The sequence below is a fragment of the Theobroma umbraticum genome, unplaced genomic scaffold (assembly GCF_002168275.2).
Source record: "Theobroma umbraticum cultivar Fairchild unplaced genomic scaffold, ASM216827v3 scaffold_44.0, whole genome shotgun sequence".
Taxonomy (NCBI): Eukaryota; Viridiplantae; Streptophyta; class Magnoliopsida; order Malvales; family Malvaceae; genus Theobroma; species Theobroma umbraticum.
The window spans coordinates 12147199-12167638 of NW_018397255.1; the positions used below are offsets into that span (position 1 = coordinate 12147199).

The window sequence follows — 20440 nt, forward strand, 5'->3', positions numbered from 1 at the left end:
TCTCTACACAACAGTCTTTAATTTCTTAGCTCTCCTTTTAACTAGTTGAGATTTCACTTCCTTCAACCTTAACTGATTAAAATCAACTTTAACCAATTAAAATTCTTTGATTTTGAATTTATTCATTTTGGCTCCCTTCAGCAGTTAACTTCATTTTCAATTTGGATTTTGACACTTTTAAGGTTATGCAAGTCTTATGTTCTAACCGATTAACCCCATTCCTTAACTAATTAGCATTCTTTTGTCTTTAGCTTCCAACACTAACTTAATCAGTTAAGCTCTGTGCTAACTAATAAAGGTTTTTCTGTCTTTGCATCCAATATCCTTTTAATCAATTAAACTTTGTGCTAACTGATTAAGATTTTTTTGCTTTGTTTTTGGTAACTTTAACTAATTAAGGCTTCACATTAATTAGTTAACAATCTTCTGTTTTCACTAAGCCTTTTTTTTTTCTTCTTTAACTAATTAACTCATCTTCTTGACTTGCTTCCAAACAACAAATATATTAAGGGTTTTAAACTTTGTTTTGCATATTTAAATAAAGTAATCAGATATTAATGAATGAGAATACGTTGTTCTCATAAAAAGCATATGGAGGTAACATATTATTTATTAATTATTAACTAAATATATTATTTAGTTAAATATTAATTACTTATATATCTATATATTAATAAATAATGTAATATTTTTATTAATAAATTATAAATAAACCTAATATATATAATATATTGTTAATTAATTATTAATTAAATTTATTATTTTGTAAAATATTAATTACTTATACATAAATAAGTAAAAGTAATATATTAATTTTATATAGTAATATTTATATGTATTACTTTATTGTATGTATATGAAGTAATACAAATTATGGTAGCGTTTGGTATGAAGGAAGTAAGAGTACATTTCTTGTAATGTGCTCAATTAAATTATATTGTAGTGTTTGCTTTGCAACAGATCACTGTAATGTAAGATTGTAATGCAATTACATTACAGTCAAAGGATGTAATATGATTATAGTCTAAAACTAATGCAATCACAGTACATTACACTCTATAATATTTTTAAAGATATTTTTACTTTTCAACTTTATTACCTTATTAAAAATATTTTATAATGTTATAATTAAAATAAAAAATATTAAAATAAAATATATAATATAAAAATCAAAAATAAAATAAAATAAAATATAAGAAATTAAAATTTATACAATATCGGTAAAATAAATTAAAATAAAATATATCATATAAAAAATTATATTAAAGAAATAAAAATAAAAATAAAATATATAAGATTATAATAATAAATAAAAATAAAATATATGACATTAAAAATATATTTAGAGATGATATTTATATAAAATTAACGATAAAAAATATAAGTATATTGAATTTACATTTTAATAAATAAGAATAATTTTAAAAATTAATATTATATTTTTTATAAAGTACTTGTAAATCAAACGTTGTAATGTTATCTTTTTTACATTTTAATTATTATTTTACTTGTTTATCAAACACTATAATGTTATTTTTTCTATAATTACATTATTTGTAATCACATTACTTGTAATCACATTGTATTGTAAAGTATCGAAGAATCGAACGCTACTTATATGTTTTGTCTTAACACACTTAAATATTAAACCTTGTTAGTTATTCGACACATGTTCTCATTGGGTTTCTGGATTTGGGTTTTGGTAGTGTTGGGCTGTTGTCGTTGTGGGTAAATGGGTCTGGGTGGATTCAGAAGTGTACGGGGATTTTTGAGGTTCGTTGGGGGTAGTTTTGGGAGGGGAAATGAAAGGTAGGCATGGGTTGTGCTGAAGAGAAAGATAGGCTTGAGGAAGTCCATTTGTTAAGTGAGTTTGGTATTAGGGAAAACGGAAGGAATGTTGTTTTTTATAAACTAAAAATTAGAATATTTATTTTTTATTTATTGTAAACTAAAAATTAGAATATAAAAAACTAATATTTATTTTCTCAGATATTTCGCCACGGCCCATAGTTGCATATGAAGAATATATATATTTGCACCAAAGTTTATACTTGCTTCACATTGTTAATTATCAACTGTTAGATAATTATGACAATATACAAAATTCTAATAGAGATATATATAGCATATTATTATGGAGGCTATATTTAATATAATATATTAATATTAACATATAATTTATATCATTTAAAATATATAATTACATGTAATTTTATATTAATTAATACAGGTTTATATACATATATATATGTTACCAATTTTAAATACTTATAAAAACTCAAATATATATTAAACACAAAAAACTAAAATATAATAATTTTATTTTATCTAAATGAAAGTATTTAATTTTTTGTTTAATTATATAAATAAAATAAAAAATAACCTCTATGGCAAATTTTCAGTGACGGACTTGTGACAATAAATTTTATTTTTAATTTAACAAGGTGTCTCTTTTTCCCTAATTGTAACTAAACAAGGAATTCTAATATTGTAATAGTTTTCATCATAGGATTTTGTCATTAATCTTCTGCGTCAAGATAAAATTTTCATACTCTAATTAATTGTAACGGATTTAGTGATAGATTTAAAATATCGTCACAATTCTGTCACAAACTTATCACTAAATCTATCACAAAGTCTTTAAAAGAAATTATTAATTTTGTTACAAAATCATCACAATTCTATCACTATAAGTCATTATTCGTGACAAAAAATTTTCTGTCACAATTGTCCAATTTTTTGACAATGAATCTATCATTTTTTTTCCTCAAACTTGGACTCGATCTTATATGCACGTGAACGTATCACCTTTCCTAGCTTTCTTTAAATCCCCAAACTAGCTTCTTGATTTAAGGATTTAAAAATCTATTATATAAGTAATTTTTCTCTAACAACGTGAAGGTGATAGCAAAAAATATTAAAAAAAGAAAAATAAAAAAACAGGTAAAAAGAGGCCCGTGTGCAACGCACAAGCCATAGTTTAGTGAAGCTTAATTTGCGCCTAAATAACGTGGGAGAGAAATTAAGGTCTTGAAATAAATATTCTTGAATGTGTGTTGGAATGGTAGCAGTGTAGGTTATGAGTCTGCAATTTCGTGGATGGAAAGAAAACTACCACATGTCTTTCCCAGCCATGGCCATGAGCCACCATTACTGCATTGCTTCACCCAAGGCCTGCTTTGCTTCCAAAGAGCAGCAACAAAAACGTGCCTTCAAGTCAACACCTTCATAACCACGACAGACTTAATTTGCTGTAATAAAAATAGTAAATAATAATACAAAAAAAAAAGAAAGGAAAAATCAGGGGGAAAATGGTAAACTCGTAATTTACGTGAAAAACCAGTGGCAATTGGAATTAATGGACTACACCCTCAACGATCCACCAGGCGACCTCGGTTCCATCGACCAAAAATGGAAATCAACAAAAAAAGATTATATTGCATATAGCAATAACAAAACACTTTATAAAGTCTTTTGTGGCAGCTAGAACAACTGAAGCTCAGGTAGTAAGGCTCTTGTCTTTGTTCCCCAAAGAAAATAAAAGAAGAGAGAGATGTTGAAGCTTTCTTCTTGCAATGTGACGGGCCAAATACAGGCCTTGGCCCAATGCAGATTCCTCGCTCCGCCTGCTGCGTTCTCCTTTCGCCGGCGTACCCCACTCGTCGTCTCCTGCTCTCCTTCCAGCAGACCTAACCTGTCTCCGCTTCAAGAAGTCCTGCCGGGCCAGCAGCAAGCTGGGATGGAGCTGGTCGAATCCGGGTCGGCGAGTTTGGCTGACCGGCTCCGGTTGGGTAGCTTGACGGAAGATGGTTTGTCCTATAAGGAGAAATTTATTGTTAGGTGTTATGAGGTGGGAATTAACAAAACTGCCACTGTTGAAACCATTGCCAATCTCTTGCAGGTATTTCTCTTCTTTTTTTCAAGAGTGTTTTATTTGTTTGCATGCATTTCGAATTGTTCTTACAAATTGAATTTTGGGGATTAACGAGCAAAAGGTTGGGATTTTGAGGACATATAGGTATGCTGATTTAGCTTCATTTTTTGTTTTACATGCAGTTGTCAATTTTTGAACTTTCAGGGCTTTGTTGCTGGAAAATGTTATGAAACTTCAAGCCTTTTCTGGGGGTTACTTCTTTGAATTGTATTTATATGTTGGTAGATTTGGGTGCATTGATGCTTTCTCTGTGTAATTAGGATGTTAGTTTAATTTTGCTATTGAAATTGATTAAACAAAAGCTAAAATTGAATGTTAAACCGGTAGATATATAGATCACATTAAATATAATCAATAATATAAATGGGATTCATAACTGAATGGAAAGTTAAAACTTTGTAAAGTGTTTGAATTTTTCCATTAAAACTTTGTAAAATATTTGAATTTTTATTCGATAAAAGTGCTAAATTAAGCTTTTGATTTTTGCATTAATATCAATTTAGTCAGATTTCAAAAACTTCATCTAAGGAACTCTACCAAGTTCTTGTTCTTTCCGTCTTTTTGGTTTGGTCATTATACTGGTTGGTATTCGTATGTAGTTTGTACCTGCGAATTGTCTATAATTTAGTTATACCTGGTGAAAAATTTTAGCAACTCTGAATGAAATGAAACATGCTGCATTTTTTAATCTTGTTTGTTTAATCTTTTGGAAATTTATGGATTGCAGGAGGTTGGATGTAACCATGCTCAAAGTGTTGGATATTCCACGGATGGGTTTGCTACCACTCCCACCATGAGAAAATTGCATCTCATTTGGGTAACTGCACGCATGCACATTGAAATATACAAATACCCTGCTTGGTGGGTATTTTTCTCCTGTATTTAATGACATTTATTTCTGGCTTTCCATTTCTAATTTATGGTTGACAGTTAGATGTTGATTTTGTGGTGTAGGAGTGATGTGATTGAAATAGAGACATGGTGCCAAAGTGAGGGAAGAATTGGAACCAGAAGGGACTGGATTCTTAAGGACTTTGCAACTGGTGAAGTTATTGGAAGAGCTACAAGGTGCATCTTGAGCTTCTCTCCTCCTCACACCCTCTACCCCCTTTTGCCTTTTCAATGCATATTAGAAGATTCAGAACATGCAAAGACCTGGAGGTCACTATAATTTTCTATACACTATAGTTAAAAATGAACATTTACATTAAAATTAGAAATTATGCACTGGTTATTTAGATTCTGTCCTGTGAACAAATCATCCTGCAAAACTAGATGCTCTTCTCCATGTTTACAATCTGGTTCTGGCCCGGTGAAGTGCTTCCGTCTTGATTTTAGGTCTCCATTATGAATGCCATTTCAGAATTTCTTCATTTGTGCTATATCTTTTCTAAATCAACGGTGCTGATCTTAATTAATGTGTGTTTATATATTTTGCAAAATTAGATGTATTCTAATAGCTAAACTCATGCGACATGATTTCAGCAAGTGGGTGATGATGAACCAGGACACTAGGCGGCTTCAGAAAGTCAGTGATGATGTCAGGGAAGAATATTTAGTCTTCTGTCCTCGAGAACTCAGGTAGGTGCTTTCTTTACCTAGAGGCCTATACACATTTATTTGTTATATCTTTAATTACCTAATTTAATGGGATGCTCAATATAAGATGACATGATTATACTCCATTAACTACCTTCCATGCATTATTCCATTCAATTTCTGAATTGCTAATGCCCACTGCTTTATCAAAGTTATGACTGAAGCTGGACGTTAATGGCACAAGTGCCTAATGTCAACTGACTTGTCAGAATTTTGATGTAATCCCATAGGGTGTTAAAGGCTTATAAAAATGTGTGGCCTGAAAGGCTTGAAAATGGTTACGACAGGCCAGCTTAAGAAGTTTTTATTAATATATATTTCTTTTTAATAATACAAAAAATACATATGATTGAAGATTCTTGGAAATGGATCACATAGAGGACACTTTTAAAAAGTAAATACTGTTTTTCAAGCTCAGGTCAGTAACACCAGAAATATGGTTCTATGATTTGAACTGTTACATTTCACATCAGTCTGTTGATTTGGTTTGTCAATTGGGGATTGGGAACAATTGTAAACAAATTGAGAAACAAAAGGATAAAAATTGAGAAAAGACTTAGGATAAGAATATCAGCAAAACAGAGGCTAATAGAGTTATATTTTCATTCAGGATATCTTGGCTTTTTAAAGCTCAAGTATAAGAGAGAAGAACCATAACTGAACAAGAAATTCAAACTGACTACTAATGCCACTAACGACATGTAAAGAAAGAAAATAAAAAATAACTGTCTGCAAATTTAAAATCCTAAATAAGTATTCCTAAATTGCAAGTTAATTCTAACACATCTCCTTGAGATTTAATTTGCTAACACCTAAATTAGATCTCATACACATAAACTGATCATTAGACAAACTTTTAGTCATGATATCAGCATATTGCTCATATGAACAGCAGTAGCAGACTTCAATATCCAAGTTCTTCACAGCTTCTCTGATTGAGTGATATTTCACTCTGATGTGCTTGGTGCGAGCATGCTGAATAGGATTTTTGGTTAATGCAATAGCCGATTGATTGTCAATCCAAAGAACAGTAGGATTTTGTTGTGGCTTTCCCAAATCAAGCAGTATTTTCCTTAACCATGTAGCTTGGTTGGCAGCTGATGGTACTGAGATATATTCAGCTTCTGTAGATGACAGTGCCGCCACCTTCTGTTTCTTAGAATGCCATAAAAAAACTCCACTTTCAAATGAGAATGCAAAACCAGAGGTGCTCTTTGAGTTATCAATATTGCCTGCCCAGTCACTATCAGCATATCCCCTTAGTTCACTGCTTGAAGTTTTGGAAAACTTGATTCCATAAACAATGCTTCTCTTGATGTATCTTATTATCATTTTTGCTACAGAGAGATGTTTCGTGGTTGGTGATTGCATGAATCTGGACATTAAGCTAGCACTAAAGATGATTTCAGGTCTGGAAGCTGTTAAGTAAACTACCAATAATGCTTCTGTAGTTTGTAGCATCTATAGCACCCGAGCCATCTTCTTTTGTTAACTTTAGATTTGTAGCTAAGGAAGTGGATGCAGGCTTGCATTCACTCATCCTGAACTTCTTCCATAGATTGGAAGCATAGTTCCTTTGATGGATAAAATCCAGTCATCAAATTTAATAATTCCCAATCCAAGAAAAAAGGTCATCAAACCCAAATCTGTCATCTCGATTTCTTGTTTTATGAACTTCTTTATGATTTCTTATTTGAATCTGGCCATAAGTGAGCTATCTGGACTTGCAAGAAGTATGTCATCCACATAACTGGAGACTACAATTTGCTGCTGGAAACCAGAATCTCTTATGTACAATGTCGGTTCATTGTCACTGAGGATGAAACCTTTTTGGCACAACGATTTGCCCATTCCAAGCTCGAGGTGCTTGCTTCAAGCTATAAAGTGCCTTGTTGAACTTATAAAACATGCCTTCTTTTCTAGGTTTTCTGAAGCCTTGTGGTTGCTCAATATAAACATCTTCTTCAAGTATGCCATTTAGAAAAGCTGATTTAACATCTAAGTGCCATAGTTGCCACCCTTCTTTAGCTGCAGGTGCAACTAATAATCTGATAGTGTCATGTCTTGCAACAGGGGCAAAAGTATCAGTATAATCAACACCACACTCTTGAGCAGAGCCCTTTTACTACTAATCGAGCCTTCAACTTATTTACAGTTCCATCAGGATTTACTTTGGTCCAAAAGACCCACTTGACCCTAATTACTTTGTGAGTGGTTGGTCTTTGAACAAGCAGCCATGTGTTATTCTTTTTTATCATCTCTAGTTCAATTTGCATTGCCTTTCTCTGATCATTAGATTTGAAGGCTTCATCAAATGATGAAGATTCATTCCTAGCAACATGACATCTCTGACATATATTGAAGGCTTCTTGTTCCTTGAACAAGTAAGTCATCCACATCTTCATTTATTGATTCAGCTAGAGCAGTTTCACTATCATCAATAATTCTCAAGTCATCTGACAGCTCAATTTCCTAGGAGGTCCAATTCCATCTTTTGTTTTCTGTGAAATCCACATCTCTGCAAGTAAAAACTTTTCTTGTCATTACATTAAAGCGTCAATAGCCCTTACTTTATTCACTGAGTTTGAGATGGATGGCGACTCTGGATTTTTCATCAAGCATTTATCTTTTACATTCTGGAATATGTGCAAAAGCTATACATCCAAATACCTTAGAATTACTCACTGATGTTTTAACACCATACCACGACTCATGTGGAGTCTCATTTGCAAGAGCTTTGGTGTAAATGATATTTAACAGATCATTGCCTCAACCTAGATTGTTTTTGGTAGTTTCTTTTCAAAAACTAAGCATCTAGCCATTTCAAGCAAAGTCTTACTCTTTTTCTCAGCAACTCCATTTTGCTGTGGATTGTAGGGAATTGTGAGCTGGTGCTTTATGCCACACTTAACCAAGAATCTTTCAAACTCATCACAGACATGTTCACCTCCATTGTCTGCTCTAAGTGCCTTAATTGATTTTCTAGCTTGATTTTCAACAAACACTTTGAACTTAATAAAGCAATTGAACACCTCAGACTTTTGCTTGAGAAAATAAACCCAGTTTAATCTAGATTTATCATCAATGAGGGTAAGATAGTACTTACCGTCATTGAATGATTGCTCAGAGATGGGACTTCCTATATCCGAGTGCACTAATTCCAACTTGTCAGCAGCTATCCATGTGCTCTGATTTGGAAAAGCTTTTCTAGTTTGTTTCCCATACTTACATGTATCACACAATTGTCTTGTCTTGTTCGTGCTAGGGAGACCTTCAACTAGATTTGATGATGCCGTGCGCTTCAAGAATCATGGTTCACATGACGAAGCCTTTTATGCCATAGTTCGGTCTGATCGGTTAAGCATTGGTAAGCTTGATGATGTGTTTCTTTCCAATCTAAAGGAAAACACTTTGTTCTTCATGCCAACAGAGAATAACTTCTTACCTCTAGGATCAAATATAATGCACAACTTGTCCTCAAACACAAGTGAATAATGTTCTTCAAGTAATTGCCCAACACTAAGCTAGTTATAGTCAATTTTGGTGAATAAAAAAAATTAGGAATTTTCTTCATACCTTAAGGAGTTTTCACTTCAACTGTGCCTCTTCCACAAATCTTAAGAAAGTCCCCTTTGCCAATTTCAAGCTGAGATTTGAGGTCTCTATCTAGGTTAGCTAAAATATTGTCATTGCCAGTGATGTGCTTCGAACATTGACTATCAATGAACCATATCTCATCTTTCTTTGAAACTTTAGATATCATGGCCATGAATAAAACTTGTTCTGTCTCCTCAGTGTTCAACCACTGCTGTTTTTTCATCTTGGTTGTTTGCCTGGATCTTGCAGACCTTCTCAACATGTTCAAGCTGATTGCAACTCCTACATCTCACATTTGGCCTGAAGAAGCAATATTTCTTAGGATGATTTTGTTTTTTGCACTGTTGGCACGGAGGGTATCTTCCATTTAGTTTTCTTTTCTCCATTTCTTTCTTCTTGATGCTATTGTTAGCACCTCCTTTGTGCTTTATCAGCAAAGCACTCACTCTTGTCATCATTTATCATGGCTCTTCTATGTTCTTGAGCTTGAGAGCGTTGACAAAGTTTGGTCATGGTGAGACTTGAGAGATCTTTGGAGTCCTCCAATGATGAGATCTTGGACTCAAATTTTTCAGGCAAACTTACTAATATTTTGTTGACTATTCTCATCTCATTCAACTCTTCACTAAGAAGCCTTAGCTGATTAACCATCTTCATAACCTTATCATTGTAATCTTTTATTGATTCCTCCTCTTTCATACTTAAAACCTCAAACCCCCTCCATAAATTAAGCACTTGCATCTGCCATGTACAAGCACTTCCCTAGTATTGCTCCATAAGCCTGTCCCACATCTCCTTAATTGTCTCACAGGCCACTATGTGAGTAAAGATAGAATCTGAAACTGTCGAGTGTATTCAAGATAGTGCCTTGTATCTTCCGCAATTTCTTCATTATGTTGCTTAATTTGTGCAACGAAGGGATCTCTGCTTAACTTTGGTGGCTCACTTCTGGTTTCTACAACTTCCCACAAATCTAAAGCTCTCAGTTTAGCTTTCATTTTAACACTCCATATGGGAAAGTTTCCACCTGTGAAGACAGGTGGTGAAGTTGGACTGAAGCTAGAGGAGGCCATTGAGTACTTCTTGTTGGTTTCGGGTTTCATAGATTCAAGCTTGTTTTTCTTTGTTTTGAAGGTAAAAGGAAAAACAAAAGAAGTTTCACAGATCCCTTGAGATCCTTAAGAGCTCTAATACCATGTAACAAATTGAGAAAGAAAAGGATAAAAACTGAGAGAAGGCTTAGGATAAGAATATCAGCCAAATGGAGGCTAATAGAGTTATATTTTCATTTAGGATATCTTGGCTTTTTAAAGGTCAAGTACAAGAGAGAAGAACCATAACTGAACAAAAAATTCAAACTGACAACTAATGCCACCAACATGTAAAGAAAGAAAACCAACAATAACTGTCTTCAAATTTAAAATCCTAAATAAGTATTCCTAATATGCAAGGTAATTCTAACAACAATTTGGTAAACATGGAGACTGTCATAATTGCATATTCAAATTTTCTAGTTATTTGCTTTGAATGCCGACTTCTTGGTCAAAGATAGGGTAGTCAATAGCATAAATGCCTCATGTCAACTGAATCATCGGAATCTGCTAAAATTTTAAGATACTGGATAAACCCTAAAGTTATTGCAAACTTTAGAGCCTGGATTTTATGTCACATGAGATGTTGTGAACATGCTGAAGATAGTAGACACTTCGGCTTACAGGATAGCATTCTCAACTCAGAACAAATCCTTTTGGATTAAAAGGCATGTATCCTTGCTATAGCTGAAGTTCATGATTTTCAAATTACATTTTCCTTGTTCTCATTTATGCTATTTAAGAGATACATTGTTGCTTATTTAATCGATCCTCTTCTGGCTTTCATAGATTAGCATTTCCAGAGGAGAACAATAATAGTTTGAAGAAAATTGCCAAATTAGATGACTCTTTTCAGTGTTCCAGGCTAGGGCTTATGGTAAGAATACCTAATTTATCTAAGCAATCTGGGTATTGTTTGAAATTCTTATTGTGCTTTTGAAATTTGCAGCCAAGAAGAGCTGATCTGGACATGAACCAGCATGTCAATAATGTCACCTACATTGGATGGGTTCTGGAGGTCGGTGGAAAGGACATCCTAAAATTCTTTCCGTAGACTTTAAATGTCCAAAAATAGTTTAACTCTTTCCGTGGATTTTATAAGCTAACGACCATGCATGTGTCTTTGGCAGAGCATGCCTCAAGAGATCATTGACACCCATGAACTGCAAACTATCACATTAGATTACAGACGGGAATGTCAACAGGATGACGTGGTGGATTCACTTACCAGTCCAGAACCAGTGGAGGGTACTGAAAAAGTTTCAGCGATTCACGGAACAAATGGGTCTGCAGCTGCAAGAGAAGATAAGCAGGGCTGCCGTCAGTTTTTGCATCTGTTGAGATTGTCTAGTGATGGACAGGAAATAAATCGAGGCCGTACTGAGTGGAGAAAGAAACCTGCGAGATGAGTCAATAATTTAGTTTTTTGTAGTTTTTCTTGCTTTCATCAATTTTCAGGATACCTTTCTGTTACTTTTGGTGTTTTTTATTTTGCTTCAAATTCAGTTCTGATATGGTGTGTATCGTGGGGTGGAGCTCAAAATCATTGATTAGACATTGCAAAAGAAAGATTTGGTTGAGAATGATCTTTGATTCACCCGCATCAAATCTATGAGTCTATTGTACTTGAACATTTTTCTTTTGTTGTTTCCCTGTTAACTTTAGTTCATGAATATGTACCAAACAGTATTTGAAATTATGTTGTGAATCCCTCCTTGTACCAGTTTAAGTCATAAATTTCAAGTAGGTTTGCAATTTATGCCCTAATTGATGCAGGAAGAAGTAGATGATATCTTAGCTGCATCTTCCCCCGTGGTGATTTTGAAATAGTCGTGTCTTGGATCTCAAATTCTTGTGTTATCAAGCTACTGAAGCAGATTTCTCATTTAGTTCGTTGGTGTCTATAGAATTCCTTGGGCAGTTTTTTGCCCTGATTTGTGAATCCATCCATATATGGTTTTATAGGTTGCAAACTGGCAAGGATTAGGGATGTTTTGTAGCACGCGACCTTTGCAACACAAGGCCTTTAACTGCTGAATTGAACGTGGCGATCCACCTTAAAGATACCATATTAGTAATTAGGAGGGATCTAAATCTTCCAATTTGATTCAAATTGACCAAGATTCATGTACTACAAAATTTGGCAGAGTTTTCTCAATGTTCATCTGCTTCCAACCTGGAGAATTACTAGGCAGTAAACTAGGATTTAAGAACTCAGCACCACTTCTACAGATCAAAATCAAAGTCAATAATGCACACATCCAAATGGCTTGATTCGAGCAAAATGAAGCAACCAAATGTCAGGAATAAACATTTCTTTTACAGGTAGACAAAGGGCTACAAAATGGTGCTCATAAGCCCATTATATAATGGTCTATTCACTTATCACCACCCATCCTTGCACTACAATTAAAATTACAATCGCATACATTTCAGAACCCTCAGATTAATCCATGAAAATAACCCAAAACTAGTGAAATTTAACTGATTTTATACTAGTGCTAAAAGTGAGAAATAGATGCTGAGAGGATGTTCAATAGAGAATTAGTAAAGCCCTCACCGCAGCTTCTTTCACACAAGAAAGTGGCAAAGGCAGCACGGATTACAAAATATCATATTCATTCAAGATGTTGGGGGCCAACCTCTGATCCAATCTGTTATAGTCGCAACATTTCTAGTGATATCCTCAACATTATCACTCTTTACAGCTATAATGATATCCTCTGCATAACTCTCTTTTGCCTCCTCCAGCAAAACTTGAAAGATTTCACACTCTATATTGTTTGAAAGCTTGGCCCCCTCATAGCCTCTGCCACAAAAGGAGCTTTTGAGACAACAAAACCAACTAAATGAAGTAGAAACTCAAGCATAGTGACGGAACATTGGTACCTCTTACTCAAGCGATCATACAACACTGAGTTGTCGGTTTGAAGCACCACCACAAGATCAAACCATCGTTCAGGAAAGAAATCACAACCATGATAATCTACAATGTTTCCCCCTTCATCCATCACATCCTCAAGCTCATCACACACCTGCAGAATCAACACAGTAAAGTCAAATGCACACTATTAATGTACCATAAGTTGAAATTTTCCAAATAGCATTTTTCAGATCTCCAAAATACACTTTCTTTCAGTTAAAACATGGACTTATTCATTGTTGAAAAACCAACAAAAGACAGAAATAGACTCCTAATACAGTGAGAGAGTCCACGATAAAATAAGGCAGCTACTGAAGGAACAAAGACAAACTACAAGCAAAAAGGCAAGAAACTAAGCAGTAACTGAAAGCAACAAACAAACCCATAAATTGAAACAACAAAGCATAGTAAATGAGGTGCAGAATCAAAAGTCTTAAGACTCCCTTTGATTGCCACTTGTGATTTGCTATTGGCAAATTTTCTTTCACATGCCTTACCATAAAGTAAATGCAAAAGCCGAATCACCGAATTCATGCAAATAATAATAATAATAATAATAGGAAACATAAAAGACTAACATGAATTCAAAGATTCAAAATTAGGAAATAGCAAAAGTCACAAACAAATGCCACCTAAGATTTCAAGTTCAAACACAGCTTATTGCTTAAATTAAATCTCCAAAAAGTGCTCGTAATTCAAATTTCTTCTTACCCCAAAGTAAATAACTTCCTAATATCCTAAAAATTCTAAATTAATAAACTCAAATAATAATAATGAAGAAGAAGAAGTTATATTGTTAGTGAAGTTACGAGGTCTTCGTTGATGATGTGGCACTGGAGGTCGTCGTCCCAGCCGTCGTGCAAGTTTTTCTCCCTGACCAAATCCCCAATATTGATGTGGCGGAGCTGGGTGGCCTCTGCGAGGGCGGAAGACGTCGTGGTTTTGCCTGTTCCGGGCGTGCCCGTCACCAAAATGTTGGGCCTCTTCCTCTTGTTGTTGTCGGGAGCCATAGAGGAATGCTTTTAACCTTATTCTGTCCGGAGCTGTCAACTTTGAATTCAGGGGCTTATTCCAGGTAAAGATAATTATACAGTGCCCTTTTTCCTGTGTTTGGATGAAACGATTGGGCCCGTCATATAGGTTTTCAACACTTCTTCTGCCCTGGTGCCGTGGACTTCGCACACAACAAAAGCCCGCTTTATCTCTGCAACAGTTTTCAACACAAATTTTTTTTTTAAAAAAAAATCAGAAACCCAATTTTATCTCTCCAAATAGATTGGATTCCTTAATTTTTAAAAATTTAAAATTTCCAATTTTAAATATTTATTTTAGTTTATTTACTTAAATTTGTCAATAAAATAACTTTTTATTTTATGAAAAATAAAAATTAATTAAAAAGATACAAGTCCATTTAGTTTATGATTTTTTTTTGAATATTTTAACCAAAACTTTGTTATTTGATAAGATACCCAAACCCTATAAACATCATATTAAATTTTTTTAATTGTTATCCGTACTGAATTTAAAAATTTTAAACACTACCAATTAAATACTCGTACTCATTAAACTCTAATTAAAATAAATTTTTATGTATATTATTAATAAAAATTAAATTAATAAATTGAAATTAGTATGTAGAAAAATAAATTAAAACTTAAAATCATATTTAGTAAATATGATATTAATTATAGAAAATTTATAAATAACAAACTAAAATTTAATATTTAAAATTTATTATTTTATAATAAGATTTCAGTAAACTTTGTTCGAATTTATGATAAGCAGTAATTTGATTACTCGAATCTTATTATAGAATAATTTAATCTTACTTAATTAAGCCGAGTAATGCAAAATGCTTAATTACAAAGATACCCATTGACATGACTTCAGTTTTTTAAATTATTAAATATGTAATTCGAACCAAACACTATAATTCCAACGGGCCAACCATTAATCCTTTGTACTTGGAAAGTGTTGAATGTCAGCCCCTGCTCCTGGCGGGGAGATGTGAGGTAGACATTCTACCAGTTTACGAATTTTAGCCACCAGAAGATCCATAAAAATGGGAAATATTTAGTCTCGTGTGGTCATAGCCATCAATGAAGGTGCTTTAAATTCCCATCCACCACAATCAGGACAATCTAATACTACACCCCTAATGGGTCGTCAAGTCAGAGTGTCGACTAGCACCATCACCTACCATGCGTGGGCAACCGCAAATTATTTGATGTGCTTTCTAAAAGAATCCACCTCCCTATTGCATAATGCAGTAATTATACCACCCCAAATCAGGTGAAGGAACACATCCCATTTGCGTTATAAAACACTCCCCATGCAAAAGACAGACACAGAGGCAATCGTCAGTATGGAGAGGAAAATCGCTACGGCAACATTTGTTCTCCTTCTCTTTCTTATGGCCACTCTTCTGACTCAAGGAGGGAGGCACATGCCAGCCGCAGACCAAGTTTACGGTCCCCAAGATCTCCTTGGTCCTTGGGGCCTTCCTCTTGTTGGTTGGTCATTTCCCTTTTTTGGGCTACCTTGGCTTGAAGGATGCTGTGGCGGTCTGCTGCCTTTCCAAGGGGCACCGCCGCGTAACGCCAGCGGACAGCAACCAGAAGTACCTAAGGGTGCTGGCAATGCCATTGACCAATCCCCATGACCAGAGAGGGAGTTCATGCCCGCCACTCACTGTAGACGTTAATAAAGAGTGTCAAGCATGGGGCTTGACCTGTTATGGTCTATTGTAACACGTAGTTGAGCAATGGCTATCTGTAGTGCCTTGGCACTTTGAATAAATGGAAGTACACAACCTTCCCTTGTTCCTATTTGCCCATATAATCATCTCTGAAGACAAATTCATTTTCATGGAGTAATACGCAAAGCAGGCTCTCCAATGAGTGGCACCAACAAGAAATAAAAATGCTATCCGAATATGTAATCGATTTTAACCAAACCAACTTCCCCTCCTAAACTAATTCCGCCTAACCCAGGCTAAGGCTGATAATAGCCTGTTTCCAAGGCTGGAATGGGGTTGTGTCAGGATTAAGACTGCAGTTCAACATTGGGAACTTTGGCTACGACCTTTTAACCCAACCCAACTTGCACCTTTTCCAGCAAAACAGGCACATGACCAAATTTAATCTGTTCATGAACCATAATCACACCGTGCAACACTAAGGGACCAAACACTGGTAACCTAAATCATTGATTTTAATTTCTTTTACTGCACATAAACAAGTTGTCATCAAGTCCAACTTTAATTTCCAAATAACAATGAAGCTGAGCTGAACAAGCTATCAACTGGCAGATTTGCATGCATCTAAGCAAGCAAAGAAAACCTGCTCAGATAACTTATCAAAAAGATGGTTCACCAAAACATAGTTTGATACAGGACATGTCAGAAATTCCACAATACAAAAGATAGGTGCACTGACACGCCAAATCCATTTCTCCAATCTCTCTTTTTAGGGGCAGTTTGAATTATCCCTGAAATAAAACAACAATCATCAATATAACTTAATTTGAAAGAATAAATCATAGCATTTACAAAGCTGCCACATATCTACAAAACTGAGTTGAATAAACATCTTCAATCCTCGTACAATTATTAAATAACGAACATCTTTAGAAACATATCAGACATGGTTCTACATGAAATCCTCATTCATAAGAAAACCAGCATCCATAAGGAAGATATGCACATCTTCCGTAACGATTATTCACATTCACAGTACAAAGACAACTCACTTTCACAACCTATGATTTCATTTTCTTTCCCTAAAGGAAATTTAAACCTCAAAAAAGGATATAGAATAATATACTTACATTACTAGTTGGACATAAAGCTCATATTCAACTGGCTGAAGGAAGGAAGACCCTAATTAGTTCCTTCACAGTGACTCTTTTCCTGCAAGTAGGGCACTTTCCCTGGGCAGCTATTGCAGCTTTAATGCATGCCTTGCAGAAAATGTGCCCACACCTTGTTGACATCTCCTCCACTAATGGACCCATGCAAATTGGACAATTGAAGGTTGGTTCCTTTGGAGGTGGCTGAGGCTTTATAATTTCCTCAACCTGCCAGTGAAATAGTTAGTGAGTCCTAAATCTTCATAAATTTAACAAAAAACCAGAGATAATAAAGAACTAAGAAAAGAACTCTTACCATAGTCTGTGCTGTGCTTTCCAAATTGATATAATGATCACAATTGATAACTGTCTGGCTTGGAGGAAGTCTTCTGCGCCTGTTGTGATTATTATTAGTTGACCTAGCCAGCTGGCCTGGAAGGAAGAAAGATGTGAGCAACCCCAGCTTCACAACACGAAGTATCTAAGGTTCAATTATGACAAATAAATGAAGTAAACAAAAATCACCAGTCTCTAAGTTGGTTGACCCATGTACTCACAAAAATAACATACAATTGGATGGGACCAGAGAGTTGCCAAGCAACGACATCTACCTCAGTTGAAGTCAGATATATTTTGTTCCAGTGATTGAGCAATCGGCAAACATTAAACCCCACATCAGAAGTGAATTATATATATACTAAAATCCCTAAACAAACTAGTATAGATCATAGAGTTCTCAAACAATAGCAGACTACGAGAGTTTACTGCTTAGTGCTCACTAATTCTTAATACAAAGAAACCACACCAAATAGATATTCTCTGAAAAATCAACATCACAGTACCTCCATATTTATTTCCATCTTAATGCAATTCTACTACTTAAAGAAGTCTTTGATCCATCAGCTTCTTCTAATCAATTGCAAGGCATATAAGGTCACCTAGATGTTCATTTCGATTATATTGTGTTTACTTAAGTAGAGTGTTAATTGTTTTGCTTCTCTCCTTTCAGAAAATTCGACTGCAGCAAATGTATCCAGGTTCCTTTCCTATTCCTGTTAATCATTGGATTTTTTTTCCTTATAATTCAACAATTTAAGAAGTAGGCTAATTTGTCCCAAGGACTGGTCCCTGAACCTCACAAAAATAATGAAGTGCCTGAATCAAGACATGCATAAAAATCTAAAGGACATGTACCTTCAGATATGTTAATACAGACTCAACAATGTAATTACCAAACCTTTTCGAATGGCATCTTTTGACCTCATGAAGATGGATATATGAATTACAAGGTACTGCATCAAAATAAGCTTCTACTATATAACATGCATATGACAGTGAGGGTAGCACATGAAGGAAAAGAAAACATCATAAATGATATTCCCTCATAAAATTTAACTACCTGAATCTAAATCAACTAGAACAGTCCTTCCACGGCTCCTCCTTGAATTGTTTTTAGCCTGACATAAAATCTGAAGAAAATTAATGACAGTCATCATAAGGAAAATGAATCCATAAAAACAGATTTCATGCATAGTTAAAGTGAATGGAAAAATAAATGAACAAGTAAATCATACCTCCGCAAAAGCTCTAGCAGAAGATTCAATTACATCGTCATCAAAAGCCTCAACATCAATAGTAGCAGGCGGTACAGGCGGCAAGGGCTGGCTAGACAATTCCTCAGACCCAGCCTGTTGCGAAGTACCCTCCTGTTCCCGGATTTCACTAGGTGGAACATTTAGATCCAGCACTGCCTTCCTCCGTCTATACCCTCTAAGAGAAGGTCCCCTCACTTCAAGAGTGCTCATGCTCTTGATTTTGCTATACTCTATCCAAGTATCGCAGCCTCAATATAACCTAAAAGATGCTCAAAAGAGAACTTCCTTAGCTATGCTACGGATGAATTCAACATCAAGTTTTCACTAGAAGAAATCAAATTTTTTACTTGATTTGAGAGCCAAAAATACAATTGGTTTCACCAAAAAAAAAAAACCTCTGGAAATTCTAAGGAACTTGCCAATTACATTATACATAAAAAGTTCAATATAAATAGTAAAACCTGAAAAGCAAACAAACCTCATGAAATTTAGTACTAGAAAACAAGTCGAATAATGCACAGTCAGACACTTATACTTTTATTCATAGAGAGAGAGAGAGAGGAATAGCAATAATAATAAATAATTTAGTATAAAAAAAGAAGACCTTTTTCCCAAAGTTCGCTTCCCTCAAAGGCGAAACAGCAACAAATAAGATGAGCTATTAATCCACATATTCCGGTTCGATTTTGATTATTAAAATCTCTTTTAATAAAAAAAAAACCTAAGGGAAAATGAAAAATCACTTAACTTTGAATCATTTTTCTAAAAAGGGCATAAATTTAATCAAAATTCAAACTAGAAATACTTGCAAGACAAATATTACACAAACAATCAACTATGATCAACCGATAATCTAATAAAAATTTTCAAATTAAAGAACTTTATATCGAATTTCACTTAAGGACACACACCAATCGAATAGATGAAATGTAGCCCAAAAAAATCCCCAAACCTTAAAAACAGAAGATCGATCAGAGCACCAATACACTGAATCAACACGAGATGAGAAAAATAAGAACAAATATGAGAGACAGAAAAAGAGAGTATCAGAGATCAAAAATCGTACCTTAAAATCCTGGCTAATCGAATCGCTTCGAGAATTCAAAACCTCCCCCAAGAAAAAGAAGACAAGAAAATCAAAGAAAAGTAGCGAAGTCAAGAAGAAACCTTTGGCCAATCTTCCCTGTCTAGGGTTTTTAAACAGGAAGAGATTTCAACTTACCATGAGGAGATGGAGAGAAACTACGACGCACCAACAAGGAAATTGCTTGCTCTCGTTCACACGCGCGGTCGGTGTGAGCTTGACAGCCTCCACGTGGCGTGATCTCTTTCGATTCGTAAACGTGTTACGTATTGGCTTACATATTGAGCGCGTGGCGCTACCAAATTTGTTAGTGCGCGCGTCAGTAAATTTTGAGACTGCAATTTTTTTCTTGTTATGTCCATCTCCTAATGAGCGTACGAGAGTTATAGTCATAATTCCATATCTTGTTATTTTTTTTGGTAAATTAAGATAAATTAATTTTATAAAATAATTTATTTTTAAAGTTTAAAGTATTTCTATGTTTATCTTTTTGGTAATAATTTGTATATGGTAGTATAATCTCCATATTTTGGCGATTGATATAAATTAAACTTAAATTCAAATATTCTCATCCATTCACCATTCATCATTCACCAATTGATTTGAATATGCATCAAATAGTAATGAGAAGTAAAAAATAAATAAAAATATTTTAGTATCCCAACGCTTTTTTTCATGCAAAGAAAATTGTAACTACTAACTTTCATCCTCAAATTATATGACTTGATTACTCAAATTAAAGTTGGAAAAAAAAATTAGTGCAACAGC

General features: G+C 34.4%; 3 protein-coding genes across 6 annotated transcripts; 1 reads left to right on the plus strand and 2 right to left on the minus strand.

The window, feature by feature from the left end:
- Positions 1–3397: 3397 nt before the first annotated feature.
- FATA (fatA acyl-ACP thioesterase) lies at positions 3398–11920 on the plus strand. 2 transcript variants are annotated; one of them, XM_021418116.2, is made up of 8 exons: positions 3398–3901; positions 4662–4795; positions 4889–5002; positions 5420–5515; positions 10848–10889; positions 11011–11098; positions 11171–11239; positions 11352–11920. In XM_021418116.2, the coding sequence occupies exons 1-8, from the start codon at positions 3554–3556 to the stop codon at positions 11628–11630; spliced, it is 1170 nt and encodes a 389-aa protein (XP_021273791.1). In that variant the 5' UTR covers positions 3398–3553; the 3' UTR covers positions 11631–11920. The 2 variants fall into 2 exon arrangements, with proteins under 2 accessions (XP_021273791.1, XP_021273792.1); XM_021418117.2 differs by lacking the exon at positions 10848–10889 and having other exon boundaries at positions 3401–3901.
- Positions 11921–12493: 573 nt separating this feature from the next.
- AAK6 (P-loop containing nucleoside triphosphate hydrolases superfamily protein) lies at positions 12494–14242 on the minus strand. The gene is made up of 3 exons (XM_021445576.2): positions 13954–14242; positions 13111–13256; positions 12494–13030 (listed from the first exon to the last, which is right to left on the minus strand). Exons 1-3 carry the CDS (start codon positions 14152–14154, stop codon positions 12844–12846), a joined length of 534 nt encoding a protein of 177 aa, XP_021301251.1. The 5' UTR covers positions 14155–14242; the 3' UTR covers positions 12494–12843.
- A 2097-nt stretch (positions 14243–16339) lies between these two features.
- LOC110429503 (RING/U-box superfamily protein) lies at positions 16340–19812 on the minus strand. 3 transcript variants are annotated; one of them, XM_021445574.2, is made up of 7 exons: positions 19655–19804; positions 19541–19575; positions 18568–18847; positions 18393–18462; positions 17310–17425; positions 16973–17221; positions 16340–16633 (listed from the first exon to the last, which is right to left on the minus strand). In XM_021445574.2, exons 3-6 carry the CDS (start codon positions 18796–18798, stop codon positions 17000–17002), a joined length of 639 nt encoding a protein of 212 aa, XP_021301249.1. In that variant the 5' UTR covers positions 18799–18847; positions 19541–19575; positions 19655–19804; the 3' UTR covers positions 16340–16633; positions 16973–16999. The 3 variants fall into 3 exon arrangements, with proteins under 3 accessions (XP_021301249.1, XP_021301250.1, XP_021301248.1); XM_021445575.2 differs by lacking the exon at positions 19541–19575 and having other exon boundaries at positions 18393–18450; positions 19655–19812; XM_021445573.2 differs by lacking the exon at positions 19541–19575 and having other exon boundaries at positions 19655–19812.
- Positions 19813–20440: the final 628 nt, after the last annotated feature.

Excerpts from the sequence above, each read along its gene's own strand:
- LOC110429503 (XM_021445573.2), bottom strand. The coding sequence starts at position 18,798 with ATGAGCACTCTTGAAGTGAGGGGACCTTCTCTTAGAGGGTATAGACGG. Across the intron at positions 18,463-18,567 it reads CTGCTAGAGCTTTTGCGGAG|ATTTTATGTCAGGCTAAAAA; the intron begins GTATGATTTACT and ends AATTTTCTTCAG. Across the intron at positions 17,426-18,392 it reads TCTAGTTGATTTAGATTCAG|GCCAGCTGGCTAGGTCAACT; the intron begins GTAGTTAAATTT and ends TCTTCCTTCCAG.
- AAK6 (XM_021445576.2), bottom strand. The coding sequence starts at position 14,154 with ATGGCTCCCGACAACAACAAGAGGAAGAGGCCCAACATTTTGGTGACG. Across the intron at positions 13,257-13,953 it reads ACATCATCAACGAAGACCTC|GTGTGTGATGAGCTTGAGGA; the intron begins GTAACTTCACTA and ends TTGATTCTGCAG. Across the intron at positions 13,031-13,110 it reads TATGATCGCTTGAGTAAGAG|AGGCTATGAGGGGGCCAAGC; the intron begins GTACCAATGTTC and ends CTTTTGTGGCAG.
- FATA (XM_021418116.2), top strand. The coding sequence starts at position 3,554 with ATGTTGAAGCTTTCTTCTTGCAATGTGACGGGCCAAATACAGGCCTTG. Across the intron at positions 10,890-11,010 it reads AAATCCTTTTGGATTAAAAG|ATTAGCATTTCCAGAGGAGA; the intron begins GCATGTATCCTT and ends TGGCTTTCATAG. Across the intron at positions 11,099-11,170 it reads GTTCCAGGCTAGGGCTTATG|CCAAGAAGAGCTGATCTGGA; the intron begins GTAAGAATACCT and ends TGAAATTTGCAG.